This window comes from Zosterops lateralis (assembly GCF_965231275.1).
Source record: "Zosterops lateralis genome assembly, chromosome: 17".
Lineage (NCBI taxonomy): Eukaryota > Metazoa > Chordata > Aves > Passeriformes > Zosteropidae > Zosterops > Zosterops lateralis.
The window spans coordinates 9,016,539-9,035,704 of record NC_139777.1 but is presented as its reverse complement, the minus strand read 5'-3'; the positions used below and the strand labels follow the sequence as shown (position 1 = coordinate 9,035,704).

The 19,166-nt window shown below is 50.8% G+C and overlaps 1 protein-coding gene across 1 annotated transcript in view; it reads right to left on the bottom strand.

The window, feature by feature from the left end:
- The window catches only part of AIFM3 (AIF family member 3), a 37,962-nt gene extending 32,177 nt beyond the window's left edge, over positions 1–5,785 (bottom strand). The window contains exon 1 of the mRNA XM_083873963.1: positions 5,740–5,785. Within this exon, the coding sequence (XP_083730089.1) occupies positions 5,740–5,770 (31 nt within the window). The 5' untranslated portion in view covers positions 5,771–5,785. The remainder of the gene's footprint in view (positions 1–5,739) is intronic.
- Positions 5,786–19,166: the final 13,381 nt, after the last annotated feature.

The following is a 19,166-nucleotide window of genomic DNA, read 5'->3' as shown; positions in this document are numbered from 1 at the left end:
GGGTAGTGACAGACATATCCAGGAAAGTGATTTTCTGTGTATGAACACTGAACCAACAGAAAACGTCACCTTCTGCTGTGCTCTTGTAGCTGCAGGAGTTAATGTAAATGAATAGGGCCAGCACCATGCATTAAAAAAACCCACATTCCTATGAGTAAATCTGTTCCTGGAGCTCTAGAGAAGCAGCCCAGCTGCTACAGGCACCCAACGAAGAGGCTGCTCTCCATAAGCACCGCTTTCCTAGGGCATTGGGAGAAATAGACTTGGATTTTTCAAGACAGAGTTGGAAAATATAATGAAATACCCATTTATGCTAGTCCCAGTGAAATACTTTTGGCCCAAGAAACAGGAGGCTGATGTCATGTGACTTCACAGTCAATCTGCAGAAAATGTGGCTGTGCATCCTTGCAGCCAGACTGTGGAGCTAGACCATGTCGCAAGATGAGACAAAGGTTGGGCAAAGCTGGTGGCTCTGAGCCCTAATCGTGAGAGGGACATGGATTATCAATGAATTCACCCTGCAGGGAACAACTCCCATCTCTCACTTGACTGATGCCCCACAACTTTGTTTTCCAGAGCACATTTGGGTCAGGTAAGCACATGTGCCCACTGATTCACAGGCAAATGAACCTGCAGGGATGAAGAAGGAAATCGTAGCTCTGAGCTTTTCCCTTCCTCAGTTAGAAAAACATATGCAGGAAGCAGCAGGTCTCTGGCACTCAGCCACTCCCACTTGGCACCCACCAACACTGCTGCACAAATGTCCAGAAGAAAAGGAAAAGAGTTATAAAATCTTCCCTCTCCTATTTCGGGTCCCACACTTCACCACTTGCCTCTGTGGAGGAGCATATCCCACTTTACCCCCACTTCCTCCTCTTTCTCATGCTTCTCAGCCCCTCATGGGGTGTCCCTCTGGCCTGAAACCTGCATTCCTGAGGGATGATCCCTCCAGGAATCCAGGGCTAAGCAGCACCTGAGCTGATCCAGCAAACTGGTTCAGTTGGCATAAGGGAAAATGACATTTAAATGAAGTATTTATAAACCCAAGTTTAATTCTGAAATCCAGTTGGTACAATGGGGCTGGGGCCAGTGTGTTCCAGCTCTTTGACGGTCATATCCTATAACTGCTAGAAGAGGGTGTGGACCTTACAGCAAACTGTTTGGAAAGTTTTAGGCATGTGACTACAAATCTAGACAGTAGTCAACTCCTCAGGAATATAGGTAGAGTTATGGATATAAATATAGATATTGATACATAGGTATGGGCATAAAGGTATAGTTGATATAGATAAAAATACAAACAGAGATGTATATAGGTATAGGTATAGGTATAGGTATAGGTATAGGTATAGATGTAGATGAGAGAAAGAGACAGAGATGTGCCTGCTTGCCCTGTGCCACCAACATCACTTATGCACATATGTATGTGCATGTATGTGTTTGTGTAAGTTCACGCACATTTTTAAGATATCTCTATAGATACACACTCACATCGATGAAGAACCAGAAGGTCAGTGCTGGAAATATTTTATAAGAATATAGAAAAGAGCAGAGGAAGTGGCTGACCATTAGCAAATACTCATATCATATCCATGAACACCTCAGCACTGCAAGCTCTCACTACCCAAAAATCCTGAGTCAGGTCCTCAAAGTCACAGAATCTTTAAAATACAGACTCTTGACAAGACTATAAATTTTGACCCATTTTTTTTTTCTACCAGGTTTTGAGCCTTTAGGTTGAGCACTGCTGAGATACTCCACATACATTCATCAGCCATGTCCCAACACCATTTATGACAGTTGGCTCAGGTGTTGTTTCTCTCTTGTGGCCACCATGTTCTTGTGGTTTGCCTTGATGTCACATACACAAGCGGTCAGTCCTTAATATCCCATTACATCTCTTGTAAATTTATTCCTTCTCCATCACTATTCACAGCCTTGTGGGACAAGTCAAAGCCTCTGCTTGCTCTAGGAGAGGTACTTTAGATGTAAGGCTGGAACTGTTGACATCGATCCCAAAGCAGGGTACTAGCAGGTGGCTGGGCAGCAGTGCAGAGTCATAGGCATTATTTTTTTAAAAATTACGGCAATTAGATGCCCCAATACTTCTTTATCACAGGATTGGGTTCCCAGTATGGCTCAGAGCCCTTCTGGAGGCTAAAGTGAAATTGTGGATATTGAGTCATTGAAAGGTTGTACCTCCAGGTACCCAATACTTAAAATACTAGAAACCAGGAAAATACTGAGTTAATATGGACAGAGAAAATTGACATGAGCCAAGAGCTGACTTGAGCCAAGGAGTGTCTGGATAAGATGAAGATGCCTGGCTATAGGGAGGGGATAGAGGAGCTGAGCTGGCAAGGGGAAAGCACTGACTTCCCCATCCCCAAAACCCTGCAATGCCTCAAGGTGTGCCACTTCAGGGCTGCAGGCACAGGGCAGAGGAGTGCTGAGGGCAAGGAACAGCTGTATGGTGCCAAGAGCTTTGGGAGCAGTGGAAACCAGAAAAGCATCAAGGGATGATGCTGGAGGGACCAGCAGGCAGAGCCAGAAATCTATTTACCCCAGCAGGGTTTATTTTCCCAAAGCCAGCACAGAGCAAATCCACCACCATGGGACATGATTGAGGCTCACTGTGCCCTGCCAGAGCTGCACTCTCCAGGCATCCCCTGGGCTCACCCACCTCAACTACAGGCCTCAACGACAGTGACTTCAGGTGGTCTCAAAGAGACTCCAAATCATTTCTGTGGACCACTTTTCCCCTCCCTCCAAGGCCAGGCTGGACAGGGCTTGGAGCAACCCGGTCCAGTGCAAGGTGACCCTGCCCATAGCAGGGAGTTGAAATTACTTGGTCTTTACAGACTCTTCCAGCCCAAACCATTCCATGATTCTATCATTCTGTTAAAAATGACAGAGCCAATGACAAACTACCATGTCAAATGTGCCTGGGTCTGCTCTCCCTCTCCAGATGCTCTGTCAGCAAATACTACAGTCCAAAACCAGGAGGTTGGACTTACCAACCAAGGCTGGGGACAAGCTCAGAGTCAACTTCAGGTCACACAGCCGACAGGACCCCCTCCAGCACCCTCCAGCTGTGTGCAGCATCCATGGGAAGGGAGCACATTCCCTGCTAAATGCATCCTCTGCACAAGGGTGAAGCCTACCTCTAGATCTCTAGACACCCCATGCACTGGGAAGCAACTGCTCTGCCCCATCATCAAACACTGAGCCCAGCAGAAGAAGAAACACAATTTATAGGTTTTAAAGCCACTCTCCCATACCCAGCACAGAGATAGAGCTGCCACAGCTCACACAGATGGTTCCTGTCACCCATTACCCTGACCTGGCTGCACTGTGGGAGCGGGTGCTGGGATACCACATAGGCTGCCAGCTGGGCAGCTCATCCTCAATGCATCACACCGACAAACCCAAGAAAATTATGCAGAGATTGAGAACTGGGCCTTCAGAAGAGGATCTGGCATCACGGGACTGCAGCACAGGAGATAACAGCAGATTACTTCACTGTTTGAACGTAAGCTCTTAATTAAACAGTGAAATATCCGGACGGGGAGATGGGTGCTCCAGCAGCAGCCAGATCTCATGGCTGGCTGGCAGTACAGTGAGCACAGCTATTTAGGGATCCAGGACTCCACTCCTCAGAGCTCTTGTATCACTCATCTGCCCATCAAGAGGTGATATGTGCACAGTGCCAAGGTTATCTTGAGGGTGCTCAAGGCAACTGAAGGTCTCTCTTGTAATGAAAGAGATAGAGCAAATAAGGACCTCATGTACACCTTGAAAAAGTGCCTGAATCAATTCTGTTCACTTCAGGCTGCATCTGAAATATTCCCTTCATGGTGAAACAGCACTGATGGAGTAAATAGCTCTATTCTGTCCCTGCTTATTTGGACAAGGAACAGGTCAATTCCTACAAATAGCAAAGTCCAGTACTCAGCTCTAATACTGTACAATTCCCATATGAAACCCCTTGCTAGAACAATCAATATCCTCAAACACCTCTGTTTACCTCTTTGCATTTGCAGGTTTTATAATCCTGGGATGGAGCCTCTCAGTCAGTGCTGAACTAGCCAGGGGCTGTGGAAGGCTTGTGCAAAGCCTTTGAAGATGCTAATCCAAACCAGAGCTGAGGGATGGAGGTGCATTGCAGAATGGCATTTTCAGGCATTTGGTTCTGCTATGCAAATACAGCTCTCCACAAAAAAACTTCAGCTCAGGAAAGTTCCCCACAGAGCATTGGTGTTCCAACACTGGTCCAAGATTACACAGTTTTGCTGATAGGATACAAAATTAAGTGGAGCTTAATTTTGCTCATAGCAGAGTTTGTCACAAGTTTAGTTAACAAAGGCATTTATTCCTGGACGTGGTTTTATTCCTCAAACATTTTAAGGAAACATAAACAGGCTTTCACAGAGAAAACTTACAGGTCAGAGTGTCCAGTGTCATATTACCTTGGTGGTGACCCATAACATAATCCCAGTAAAGGTCAAGGGCAGAAAACCACCTTTTTTTTCTCATTGTGCCTTGCAGAAAGGCAGGGACCTCACTCCACGGATGCTCAGTGAATCACAACTTCTATCTCCCTTCTGACCTGTTTAGTCCTTCAACCTGAAATCCCTCCTGCCTCAGGCAGTAAAGACAAATTGCCAAGAAAATGTCCCCAAAAGACATCTTTCCATCCACAAATGCTACACAGGGATGCTGACTTGTCTGATAGATCATCACCATTCTCTGATTCCCCCTGCACTAGGGCCAAAGCAAGTAACAAGGGCAAGGTCACCCTAAGCTCCTTCTGAGGTGGCCAAAACAAGCTGCAGGATGGGAGCTGGGAGCACTCCTCCATGGTAGCTTTGGGAACACCGACAGGACCAATCATCGCTCCCTGGGGTCCTGTGTCGGAGCCATGCAGGTGCTGCCAAGGGTGATGAGTATGAGTTATCACACAGTGCCTGTTCATGTCCAGCCTGCTCAGGACAAGGCTGAGCATTGACACTTCCACACCAAGCCCCCCTTAACCAGCCAGTTTGCATGGGCAGGTGGCACCACCCCTGCTCCTTGCACATGCACCCAGTCTTCCCCAAACCGTACTGAGCAGGTAGCCCACCCAGCCAAGCCATGGAAGGAATGTACCCAAGGGGAGATTCCTTGATGTCCAGGTGTCTGCAGCTGCTTTCCCCACCAAAAGCAGTACAGATGAAAAGCTTCACCAAGAAAATAAAATCCCAACAAGCAAAGCAGCTCCAGGACCTGGCCTGCTCCTTCCCAGGTCATTCCCTTCCCGCAGAGAAAGAAAAAAGGGCTGGCCAGTGAGTGACAAAGCTGTGGCAGAAGGAAGATACTGGAGTCCCATGTGTCTGTGCTGGGACAGCTGTCACCCAAACCTACACTGGTGCATGAGGGGGGCAACTCTGCTCCAGATCAGACAGAAAAGTAGAAGCAGGTGGGTGGTGAAGAATAAGGAGATGTGACCAGGCAGAGATGCCTCCCGTCGTGGTACAGGGTGAGCTCCCCTCCCACTCACCTACCACTCTCCTGGCACTGCTGCAACCCCCCACAGCTCCCTGCCTGAGAGTGAGAGCATTGAGGAATTTGGGGGGATTAAGAGCCCAGTAATCCTCCCTGCAGGAGCCGAGCATTAACATTCCCCAGCCAGCATCCACCGCTGACCTACTTCTCCCACGGGGACAGTGGGATGGGGGCCTGAGGTCGGAGCGCAGTCACCTGGTTTGGGCTTGGAGAAGCATCCTCCCATGGTGCCAGGCAGGACAGGCAGCGGGGACAGGGGCGGGCAGGTCAGCGAGGGCGCGGGCACATCCTCGCATGGTACAGGGCCAGCTCGCGTGTCCCAGCTCCCGCGGCGATCCCCACCTGCGTTGGGTAGAAAAGCTCCGTCAGAGCTGATACAGCAGGTGCGACAAGGAGGGGAAGCAAACCCGTGACAGCGCTGCCACTTGTGCCCACAGATGTCGGGAGCACTGCGGGCACACACTGTGGGCACCCCAGTGACCCCAGGGACATGGGGAGAACGAGCTGCTGAGGTCACCATTGAATTCAGTTACGAAGTTTATAAATTCACTTATGAAGTTTATAAATTCAATCATCAAAGTTAATTATAAAAAAGCCTCATATCATTTATGGCCAGACTTTGATAACTTCCCAAAGCCCTGCCTTTGGGAATTAAAGCTCTAAGCACACAGGTCACAGGCCAAATACAATGACTGAACCATAAATACATTTCAGTTGGGATTTTTGTGTTATTAGGAGATTGAAAAAAGGAAGTCTGCTTTTTTACACAGTCCTGCAAGTTCCCCTATGCCAGTTATGCTCATTCCTGTGGAACTGCCATTGACTTAGGAACAATTAATTTTTTAGAGAAATGAGTTTTGATAACAGACCATTTTGCATCAACCTCCTTTTTCTACACTATTGAAAAAATTGTAAGGGTTTGTTTTGTTTTGATTTTTAGTTTTTAAGGTCAAGTTGTGTTTCTCTTATTAGCTTTGACTTGGGGTGCTCTCGGATTTGGTACAGACTAAGAATTTAGATAAACATTTCCAATTCCATTCCATGACTGAAAACAGCATAGAGTCATCCAACACACCGGCAATAAAATAGTCTATTTCATTTGTTTTACTCATTCCTACCTGAATTGAACTGATTTACTATGGTTTTGCCACATATTTTTCAAAAAGCCCTCTGATCTGGGCAGGAAGTTAAAAACAAATTCCAAATTATATTTTGAGACAGGCAAAGTAGGTTTTCCTGTAGCTTAGAAAATGCCTCAAGATCTTTACAATGAGAAAATATTAGAGAAGTGACAGGAGAGAGATAAGCATCTTCTCTTCTTAGCTTAAACATCAATGCAAAATATCAGGATGTTTCTCTCTGTTTTCAGCTATATCCCTCCAAAATATACTTTCAAACTCCCCGTCCATGCATAGCATCACCTCTGCCAAGCCCCAGCTGTGTTGCAGAAGCAGCTTCAGAGCCTGGATCACGTTGACTAAGCAATCCAAGCTATAGAGGAAAACAAACCTGGTGCCTTGCCCATGGTGGAAAGCAGGCATGTGCTATTTGATATTCTGCAAAGAGGGATTATTAAATGCAGAGGGAAGAACTCTTCTCCCAAGAGCATCCCAGGAAAGTCATATGACATTGTTTATGCAAGAGCAAATGCAAAAAAAAAGATACAATGCAAGAAGGTGCATAAATGCAGAGGAAGATTTGTGAGCAGTGGGGGGAAATGGAGTAGCTGCTGTAGGGCCCTTTGCCAGAACCAGCAGAAAGAAAGAGAAAATGGCTTTGTATGAGGCAAACCCAGTCTTGAGTCACTGATGTATCTATCAGTGATACAGGACAACAATTTAGTGCATATAATAAAATACTGCCACTGGTGCCTCAGGAGCAAATCAAGCCCCCACTAATGCATATGAGCTTCTTGCAGCAGATTTCCTGTGGCAGCAAGATAGGATCATGCCCCAGGCAAGCACTGCCGTGGTACTATTGCAGCATTCCCTTGGGATGCTGCACATATGGGGGACCACAGCAGGGACCCCTTGGCAGGTAGTGGGGTTGGATGGCAGAAGGGTGGCTCCCAAATACACCAGAGAATCAACCCAATTTCTCCAACCGTCCCAGATATGCTGATGAGGGACTGGTTTCTAGCAGGTCTGGCTGGTTTTAACAAGGACTTGGGGGAATGCTTGAATGTTGGAATGTCAGCCATTCATCCGAGATGCCCTCGCTTTGTTTGGACCTTAAAGATGACAATCTGCAGCCATCCCCTCAAGCCCATTTCACATCTCCTAATTTCTCCACTGATGGTCCCTCCAGCCTTTCCAAGGCACTGAGACATCTGCAACTCCCAAAGCGGGTCAGAGGGAAGTGTTTGCTATCAGAGACGTCCCTTCTCCACTCCTAGAGTTCACCAGGCAAAACCAAAATGGTTCTTGGTAGGACTTCAGCTGAGGCCATCAGAAGAGAAGCCATCTGGCTGCTCCCAGCCTCAGTCCCAGCAAGCACATGAAAATGCTTTAGAGTCACCCAAGACTCGGCTGGTTGCAGAAAGGCACCAGCCTCCTCTGTCAGACCAACACAGGGGACACAACAGGGCCATGTATCTGCTAGTGGCATCCAGAGGTATCGATCCAGAGCTGGATCCTGAAGGATTTGTGGCCAAAACCATAAGCTCTGTTAGGAGAAGGAAATCAGCCTATATACAACACAATGTAGCTGAACACAGGATCACCTGTAAAACCTTGCTAGGTCCTGAAGGGTGACACCCTGACCTGAACAAGGTGTCCATGCTCAGTAAACCAGTTCATCATTTGTTCCCTGAGCAAAACAACACTTTGTGGCACACAGCTGAACAGGAACACCTTCAGTATCTGCTCAGAGAGGGCAAGACGGAGTTGGCTACCAAAATATGAGGCAACTGTTGTTGTGCTGAGGAACATACTAGTCCCATCCCTAAAAACTCTAGTGTGAATGAGGAACTGGCCCTACATCAGGCTGTCTGCAGAACTCCATAATCCACAGAGAGCGCTGCCCGAGCATACAGCCAGGGACACCAGCCTGTTCCCAAACAGAAGAAATGGGGAAAATGATCCAACAGGAGAAACACGCAAAGCAGTCTAGTGCTACTGACCGTGAGCATTTCCCCTGCACAGCAGCAAAATCAGAGATACCAGACCAGACAGCCCACCTGGTTCAACCCAGTGTCCATTGCCTGAATATGGCCAACAGCACCCATCTGCCATGAGTAGGCAGGAACAGTGCAGGAAGGCAGGGACACTCCAGCCCACGCTTCCCACTGGGCTCAGAGCAGGATCCAGAGCCTGCACCACTCCTGAGCAGTGCAGTGCTGGCAGGGCTATTATTAGCACTGTGCTTCTGCTCTCTGCAGTGCCCCAGGCTCCTGTTTTAATCAAGTGCTCTGCTGTGACTTTAAAATCCTTTCCAAGAGCTAATGTGGCAACTGTATAAGTGTATTAGTACACCATAGGTATAAATAATATATAATATATACACCATAGGTATAAATAATGTTTTATCCCTGAGCATCAGTTGTTGCTTATTTCCCCAGTATCATTTCCTCACCTGACATGCAGGTCCCTCCCATGCAGCTGCAACATCTGTCACTATCTATCCTGCTCCTGTAAATAATCCTGCATCACCTGCCTAGAATTCTGGCACACATATGAGCACCAAGCCATGCCCCATGACACGGACATCTCCCAGAGATGTCAGTTTGCAGTCCCAACTAGCTCCAGCTGGAGACCTCTGTGGAGCACTGAGCAGAGACACACTGTTGACTGAGTCCCCTCAGCCATGATTCATCTGCTATGTGAGGGGAACATGGACACCAGCTGCTACTGTGGCCTCTCCAGGCTCCTCCAGACCCCTTCACTGAGCTTCTGACTGCATACTCATCTTTTTGTGGACATCACCTTGACCCCCACTGCCCTAGCCACACCAGCCCTGGGTGCCACCAGAGGAAGAAGAGGCAAAAGGGCTGCTTCTCATTCCATTCCCACTTGTCCAGCACAAGTCCCCTCACCTGGTTCCCTTGACAGATAGAGGGAGTTTCTCCACCTCTTAAGGCAGCTCTGTCCCCTCCCATTCCACTAAACCCCTCCTCTCAAGCTCTGGACCCAAATTTCCTCTCCTAAGTGATGTGGGAACTCCCAGTGTCATCAAGAAGAGGAATGATATGATCTCCCAGCACCAGGGGATAGCAGGTATGAGGCCAGAGAAGGCAGGGGCTTGGTGACAACTCACCACATGCTCTCAGAGAAGGGACCCTGTCCTGGAGGAGACAAAGATGCTAGAGCAGCTGCCAGTTGCTGAGGATCCTGAATGTGGCTACCAGAATAAGAAACATCTCAGTCCCTGGGTCCTACAATCTCAGATCCTCCAGGCTTTGCATGGCCCTGGTCGTCCCACAGCTGCACGTCCTCTGCTGCCCTGTCCTCCTCTTGGGACACACCCAAGCCAGCTCTAGGTCTGCTGGGGACACAGTTCAGGTTCCCAAGGCCCAGGAACATGTCCATCATTCCAAGGAAAGCAGACAAAAATGGATGATCCCATCCTGCCATCACCAGCATCCAACCCCCCTTCTCCCAGGGAGCTCAGGATCATGTGCTCAGCCAGCCCTTCTCCTCTCTTGATTTCCAGGCACTACTGCTTGGACTGGCTGCTCCCTCCCACAGCTGGAAATGCCTGAATGATCTCTGACATGTGTTCAGCAAATCAGACATCAAGGACTTTTATCTTCTCCACACAGGTGAGCTCTCTGCTTCCTTTGCAGTACTCTGCAGCAGAATCTGGAGGAAAGCTGGGGGGCAACCTGGCAGAGCACCTAGAAGACCTTTGAGGAGGTTTCTGAAGAACGACTGGAATTCAGTGAACATGTGGGACATCTGGGACCTGCTTTGTTCCCAAGGAGATGATGTTTGTCTCTTCATTGACATCACTAGTCTGAAGGAGAAGGGCTACAGGTCCATGGAAAGCCAAGGTCCACACAAGTGAGGATGAGGAAGGTCTCTTTTCAGACACACACCAGGATCTCAAAGGTCAACAAGAGATATCTTCAAAAGACATTCTGTCATGATGAGAAGGAGAGCTTCCCCAAGGTCAAGGAGAACTCCTCAGTACTGGAGAACTAATGAAAACTACAAAGGAGAGGCAGGCAGTGTGAGCCCTGGGCTGGCTGTTTCCCAAAGAGAGTGGAATCAAAGGGCCTCTTAGCAGCTTTTAATGCAGGGAGAATTAACACGGCAGCCCCAAGGCAGCTGAGGTCATGACTATGCTGATATTCATCTCCCATCAGGGTGGCACCTCCTGCTCTGCACCTTCTACCCATGATCATGGAAGAATTTAGGCTGAAAGAGGTCTCTAGTGGGTCATCTGACCCAACTCCAGCTGTGAGCAGGGTGACATACCTGGGTCAAATCCTAATTCTGCCTTAAGCTTTGGAGAATGGGCCCAACACTAATATCCACTCACATTGGGGGTGTCCCCAAGGCTACCAGACCTTTTTAGATGGATATCAGTGGGAAAGATTCGGTGGTTTACAAAGAACAAGAAAATCCATTCCAGGCATCTGGAGACCACCACAGACCTCTGCATCCATACATTTGCCAGATGCAGCACTCATTAAAAATGGCAACAGGACATGTTGAAAGATTTCACTTCCCCAACACTTTGGAGCATTGATGGTCTCCTGGTGGGACTGGGAATTAATTTTCACTCTGAGGATACTCCACTTCTGGAGTATTTTGTGGTGCTGAGCCCCCCTGAGGTGCTTCCAGTAGAGGAAGGAAAGGGGTTAGGCAGCTGTGCTGTGCCCTGGAGCAATGACAGCTGCAGGGGTCAGGCACAGGGGTTGCTCACATGCTCAGGAAACAGTTCATTGCCAGTTTGGGGTCAGAAAGGTCTCCCTTGGAGACTGGCACAAGTGCCAGGGGGCTTTTGCCTTCGTCTACAGCTGTGAACATCGCTCCTTGCCAGGCTCCTCAGGGCTGTTTCTGGCCAGGGATTCCCTGCTGTGGCAGGGCCAGGAGTCCAGCTGTGCATGTGATCTCTCCACCTCTCTTCCCCATGGCAGCTTTGTTTTTCTAGCTTTCAGTCACTTGTAGCATAGATCTTTTAAGGCAATGCCCAACAGCTCTACACCGAACAGGAGCTGCTGGTTTTTAACCGCTCCTGCATACAATAAAATTATAAAATTTTCTTTTTATTGAATCTGTGTTCTGTTATCTGCAAACATTTGCCTATTTCTGCCCCAAGAACTTTGTCCTTCAGGAGCTTTATCAGTTCCCACAGATAATTTTTGGACTCAGAACAATGTTACAGCTATTTAAAGAGCTCAGCATTTTCTTATTGAGACATCCTTCAAGGATGTCTCTAAAGGGTCCAGGTCAAGTCATTTCTTTTCTGCTCTGTTTAAGGACTGAGTTCAACATCTGGAAAACTTGCTTGTCTGCTCTGCAGAGTGAAGGGCACCATGTGCTTGTTCCAGCCATTTCACATCCAGCTCTGCAAGCTGGTTCCCCACATCCCCCAAGCAGAAACACAAGAGGATAGGGCAGCTGGAGCCCCAAAGCATGTGGTGTCACCCTCCATGCTTGCAGGGAGGAGCTGGCTCTAATTCTGGTCCCTGCTGTGGGAAAAAACAAGCCCTGATCCCAAACTGTACCCTATCCACTACAGCACCAATGATTCTCCATACATGCAAAATATTGTCTTTAACACAAGACCAGCAGGAGCCATGGAGCAGTCCCAGCAGCAGACTTGTTTTGGTCACACCCTACAAGCAAACTGCAGCACAGATCCCACCACAACCTCTCCAGCCCATCCCACGAAGCATAGTCTGTCCCACGGGCAGCCCAGGCTCTAGTCCCTGGACACAAGGACTCTGGTCTACCTGGTCCTGAACATCACCAGGACCCAGAGCATTCTTTCCCACCTACCTCCTCACCAGACACAATGGCACCTTGTAGTGGACCCCATCCCTCAGCCCCACCACCACCCTCCTTGGCTCCTCCTACCAGCCAGACACATGCCCACTCTGACCCACCACACGCCCCTGCCACATCACCAGTCCCCACGCACCAGACTCACAGAGAAATGGGCTGCCTATTTCTCTCTCTTTTCTGGGGATTTGATCTAGTTTAACTCCTACAGTGTTTAGTCTAAGCTAAGCAGTGGGCCACCACCCTCACCAGGTTCCTCCACATCTACACCAGTATTAGAAAGACTTTAGAGTGGTCAGTCCACATTCCTCTGTCCTTGATGAGTATACTCAGACTATCCTTCTCCATCATATCCTGAAGGCCCACTCTTGTTTCATATTAGTACCACCATGCACAGTCTCATGCTCATTTCTCGTTCATCTCTGCTTAGTGGTGCAACTCCAGCCACCTGGATGCAGTGATGCTTTCTACCTACAACTACTCAACCAGTTTCAGCTGCTTTGTGGGCAGAGGGCATTAATAAAAATATATAAAGTGGATCCCAAGAGTCCTGCAGTTCACCAAGCAGTACACCTGCCTCCGCTCCAGTATCCTCCTGGCCCTAGTGATCCTGCCAGGGAGCAGGCTTCAGCCCAGAGATGCACCACCACTCTTGCACAGCTCACCTCCTTCCCTCCCCCAAATCAGCCAGTCTCCACTGGTCTGGCAAAGTCCTAGTCCATCTCCACAAAGCCTGTCAGAGCAGGAGCCAGCACAGCCACCACAGTGGACACACCCCACGCCTCATGGTGCAGAGTGGTGGTGAAACAGTATTTGGGCTCCAGCTGTCCAAGCACAGCCACACTGCCAGTGTCCCACAGCCCAGAGGCACCTTCGTGCCATTCTCACCACCCTGCAGAGATTAACTCCCCCAAAAACCACAGCAGCCACTGACACAAAGTCCTACTGACACCCCAAGTTGCCTGTGGCTTCCCTCTCTGCTCACCCTGAGGTCCATCCTCCACCTGCTGCAACACCCTGCATGCCACAGCCCATGATCTCAGTGAGGATCTCCCATGTTTCCCAGCAAGGTCTGGCTCAGCAAAATCAAACCTCCCTGTCTTCAGGGCAATCCAGATTCTGCTGCCAAAAAAAGCAGCTCTCTCCACTGGACACAGGACTTTGAACACAGCCCAGGCATGGTTGAAGCACTGGGGAGCCCAAGGCTCTACCCCCATCCCATAGACCATGCTGTGCACTCTGTGTTGTCAACACCACCCAAAGCAGCCCTGCTCTGACCCCGGGGAGGGGCACAAGGTTTGCCTGCCAAGAGAATAGGAGACAGTGGGAAAGGAATCAAATCACACAGAAGAGAGTGTGATAGCAGATGATGTTTTTAGGGCAGGGAGAGCTTGTATTTTTAAAATAATATGAGGATGAAAACAGAGTTTTAAAATAATATGAAGATGAAAACTTCTCCATCCTGAAGTTAATATTTTTGTCAGGAATCACACTACAACAGATGAAAAGAGAGTCCCACAACCCCTAGCTCTGGTGGTTCCCAGACCAGACCAGCAAATCAGCCTTCCAGAATGGGGTGCCCAGCTGGGGGACCTCTCCTGTGTTCATGTCACTGCTTCTTGTCCCTCTACCTCAAAGATGCTGCACGCAGGACATGGTAACACTGCTTGTGCAGACATGCAATGCACTGCTGCCCACCCTCTGCCCATGGAGCAGATGAGGAAAAATCAAGGTGGCTGGCACACAGGAACCCCATTTTCTTGTCTCCCTGGCAGCCCGACCTCCTCTTTTCCTCTCTAGCTTTTCACCCCATTCTTCTCCCTTGATAGCTCTCCCCTTCCCTCTGCCCAACTCTCCCATTCCCACTTTCCTGCTTTTTCCGTACCTATCCCAATCCTGCTGCCTGGCTTCTCCTTCAGGGTCCCCCAGCTGCTGACACACGGTGACTCTGATACTCTCAGAGCAGCACTGGACCCCTCCTTCGCCTCCTGTTCTGTCCTCCACGTTGCTTGCCCAGCCCCCTCAGTATAGCCCTCCCTGCCAAAGCTTTACCTCTCCGGCCACTTCCTGCTGGGATCCAGGATTTGCTTTATACCCACCTGGAGAAAGCAGCGGGTTTGGCTTTGCCAGGTGATTTCTTTTTAAATGGTCCCAAGAAACAGATACAGAAGTGGCTGCAAAACGGCGAGAGCAGCTCAGTGTCCCAGCGATGGATGGGCTGCCTGGCCCCGTCTCAGTGCGGGCAGGGAAGGATGCGGGCAGGGAGTGACGTGCCCCGGTGCACTTCACCTTGCCACCAGGAGTTTGTGTGAGCGGCAGCACATAAAGCTACAAAGCTGCCGTTTAATGTGCTCCGCTGGCTCCCGGAGAAGTGCAGCGGGAACGCCGGGTCAGAGCACAGTCCACCTTAAAGGAGCACCGGCTCCAGGTTAAAGGCTCGTTCGGCAGTACTGTCACTGCCGCCCCTCCACACACCTCTGTGAGCTGGACTGGAAATCATTAATCATGGCATTTGGTTCAGATAGTAAAAGTTTGCCAATAAAAATCATAAATGTTGGAAATTCTGCCCAGATGAAGAGCGCTCTATGTAAAAATCAAATTAGTTCACAACACGAGAGAACATTTAATTATTATTTGCTCCACCACAGGCAGCCGAGCCCCTGCTGTGCTGTCACTGCCAGGTCCACACTGCACAAAAGCAATCTGCGTTCCCCGCAGGAGCTGGAGCAGGGCAGAAGGAGTTTATCCCGGCAACGTTTTCCACTAACAGCTACAATACAACACCACAGCCCAGCTCCATCCATCGCACTCAGATGTTCCCTCTCAAAGGAGACCATGCAGCTCATAGAACCATAGAATATCATGAGTTGGAAGAAACACACAAGGACCGTGGAATGGCTTGGGTTAGAAGGGACCTCAAAGGTCATCTCTTTCCACACCCCTTGCCACGGGCAGGGACACCTTCCACTATCCCAGCTTGCTCCAAGCCCCGTCCTACCCGGACTTGGACGCCTCGAGGGATGGAGCAGCCACAGCTTCTCTGAGCAACCTCTGCCATTGCCTCACCACCCTCACAGTGGAGAATTCCTTCCTAGTATTTAATCTTATCTACCTTTCTTCAGCTTAAAGAAATTCACCCCTCTCCAGGCGAGATCACGGTCCCTGAAACACGGACAAATCTGGAGAACACGCTGGTGGGAGGACACGACACAAGGATCTAAACCCCGTTTAGGGCAAACGCGGCTTTTCTCCGCGACCCATTTTTACGCCGCTTTGATTGCCTGGGCATTTGCTGCATCTCAGGAGGGATGCGGAGACATGCGGCGCTCTGGCACCGCCTGCCCCCGGCTCCGCTCCTGGCCCCGCCGGCAGCTCTGGCTACAGAGAAGCTCTCGGGCCACCCCGGTAATGCCGATACCCCCGGTGCCCCGCTCCTGGGGCAGCGGCGGCTCCCACCGACCGCTCCCCCCCCCGCCCCCCGCCGAAGGTGCGGTGCGGTCCTGGACAGCGGCCTCGCCCTGGGAGCGCCCCTCGCTTCACATCCTCCCCAGGACGGGTCCCCGCCGCCCCCCGCGCTTACCTGGCCACAGCGGCGGTGCCGGCGCGGCGGGCGGAGCGCGGCCGGTCCCGGGCGGGGCAGGGCAGGGACCCGCCCCCGCGGGGGGAGAGAGCGGGAGGTCCCCGCTGGCCCTGCCCGCCCTCGGTACACCCCTGGGGGGGGGTACCCGCTGGCCCTGCCCGCCCTCGGTACACCCCTGGGGGGGGGTACCCGCTGGCCCTGCCCGCCCTCGGTACAGCCCGGGCGGGGGGTCCCCGCTGGCACCAGGCGCACCGGGGCAGCTGGTTCAGCTCCGTCCTACTGGGCCGCCATTGCCGGGGATATTCCTGCTCACCTGAAATACCCCAGCCCGGTCCTTCCCAGCTCACTCGCTTTACATTTTCGTTTTGGATTCATGTCTTTGCTCCCCCCTCAAAGACAAAGATCTGCACCGCCCTCCGGTTCCTGCTGCCTGGAACCTTTCTTCTCCCCAGAAAAGTCTTTCCCTCCCCATCATGCCATCTGGCAGTGTCAGCATCTCTCTGTGCCTTTTTCTATCACATGCCACAACTATGTTTTCATGTTCAGTGGATGACTTTTGAGTTCACGCTGGGTATAGAGGATGGTTTCCCTTCGCCTCCAGATAGTTTGTCTCGGGTCGCTGCATTCTTGCACTCCAAATATACAATCCCCGAGGCTTTCCAGGCAGATCACTGCTCTTCAATATCCAGTTTCGTTCCCCGGTCCAAGTAGGATGAGCTGTTTAACTGGGCTGTTAATCTGCAGTTCTCACTGTCGTTAAAAAAATCAAACTAACAACAAACAAACAAAAAAACCCAAAAAAACCCACCACCCCAAGGATGAGGCATTCCAGCATAGAAGCTCCAGGGACCCCCGTGCTTCCAGAGCCTTGGGAGACAGACAGTGGGGTCTTCATGGAGTAGCTTCAATTCTAAGGCAAGAGAAATAAATGATCCCATGTCCACTGTCTGCAGGCAGCTGAGAAGGTGCATCACTGCATGTGGTGCTGTGCCTCCATGGGGCATGATGCAGAGCTCCATGGGATCTGTGGTGTGAAAAACTGCTCCTATGCAGCTGGCAAGCAAACAGCAAGGATTGAGCCTTGGAAGGATACAGTAAATGGGTTTGCAGGGAATTATCCTGACAGCAAGCTCTATCACAAGCTGTGGGTGGCCATGCTGTAAGCTGAAGGAGGGTAGAATTGAATAGGATGTTGAAAAGAAATTCTTGTCTGTGAGGTTAGTGGGGCACTGGCACAGGTTGCCCAGAGAAGCTGTGGTTTCCCCATCCCTGGAAGTGTCCAAGGCCAGGTAGGACAGGGCTTGGAGCAACCTGGGATAATGGAAGGTGTCCCTGCCAATGGCAGGGGTGTGGACTACATGACCTTTAAAAATCCCTTGCAACCCAAACCAGTCTGTGATTCTATGCTTAGCTGGCAACACAAGTGGACAAAATTTGGTGTTGTTTCACTGCACTTCACAGGTCTGTGCACTTCTCTCCAAGGATGGGACTGTGAGACATGAGCAGTACTGTGGAGCTGTGCTGCCCTGGGAACAGCAAGAGATGCAGCTCTGCCTGCAGTGAAGGGACTGAGTAGGAACTCAGAGGGATGGATGGCTGGAGATCCTTCCTTCCTCAGAAACCTCACAAAACTGCTGGGTGGTGCGTGCCCCCATGATTGTTGTTTCTTGGGCTCCTGGCACTGGCTCCATCACCCTGACACCATTCCCACACTGAGCACTGCCTACACTGCAGTGTTGGTCACTGAAATGTCACCGGTAGGTCCTGCCCAAGTAGGTCCTACCCAGCTCCTGAGCTGACCCAGTTACCCCGTGGTGCTTGGTATGGTGCTCAGCCGTGCTGCTGGCAATGGGTGACAATGGGTGCTCTGAGGCCCAGCTTGTGGGTCTGCCACAAGTGGGACAGTGGTGCCTCACTGCAGGGCTGACAGGGCCGTGCCAGCAGTGCCAGGCAGCTGCCCACTGTGCTGCAAACCCTTAGCTCTCTGCCATTTCTGCAGGTCTCAAGGAGATGACAACCTGCAGCCCTTCACCTCCCACCACCCCAAAATTAACACCTCATCATGCCACTGCAGCAGGGACAAGGGCGAGGGGTGTCCCATGCAGCCTGGGGCAGGTAGAGACTGCCCAGCCCAGGCACACGCTGGGAGGCCAGGGAGATGCAGGGAACAGCATCATGGGCAAGTGCTGAGGTGACCTCATAACCCAATGGTGGAGCCTCTGGCATTTCCAGACCTGCTTTCCAGGCTGCATTGAAGTCTATGCTTCAATGTTTCCTTGCAAGAGAACTTCTGCCCTTGGCTGCACAGCCTTGCTCTGCCTTCCCCTGGGAAGGAAGTCCTGGAAGAGGAGTCAGGTGGGGGAGAAGGGCAGAGGAAAGGGAACAAGGGAGACAAGTGTGCAAATGGAGCAGCCCAGGGGAGGGAGCAGGTGCAGGCAGGGCCATGGGCAGGAGAAGGAGTGCTCAGCTGGGACATGAAGGCGCTTTGACAGTGGATCAGCCCTGACGTCATCCGGCATTTCCAGTTTCTTGGGGAGTGACAGAGCCAGAGCTTTGGATCTTCTGGGATGGCTGGGGCAGATGCCATGGCACAGCAGCAGACAACAGCTGACAGCCCTGGCCAGTTCTGCATTTTCATCAGGACTTTGCAAAGCAGAACGTCCGCAGGGCTGGTGTCTCCATGCAAGAGCTCCAGGCACTGGGCTCCTTCCAGGCCCCTCAAACGAGAAGGCTGCACTACAACAGAAGGCAGACGGAGATCGACCTGATCCTGCAGAACCATGAAATCACCTCCAGATGCTTTCTGTGTAGCACACCAACATGTAAGTGCAGGGTGGGCTGGGGAGTGAAGATTTGTCCAAAGTGGGAAGGGGGAGTGGATGCAGATTGGGGTGGTTCCTGGAGAGGAACCCTAGCCAGCAGTGCAGGCAGGAGGGAAAGAGCCAGGTGCTGTGTCTCTGTGTGCACCAGGGAGGTGTGAAAAGAAATCATCAGGTCAGGTCATGCGCTGGTCCTCACTGACAGCCTGGTGAGCAGGTCTGCTGGAGCTGCAGGGTCATGGGGGAGGATGTGAAAGTCACAGCACATGCAAG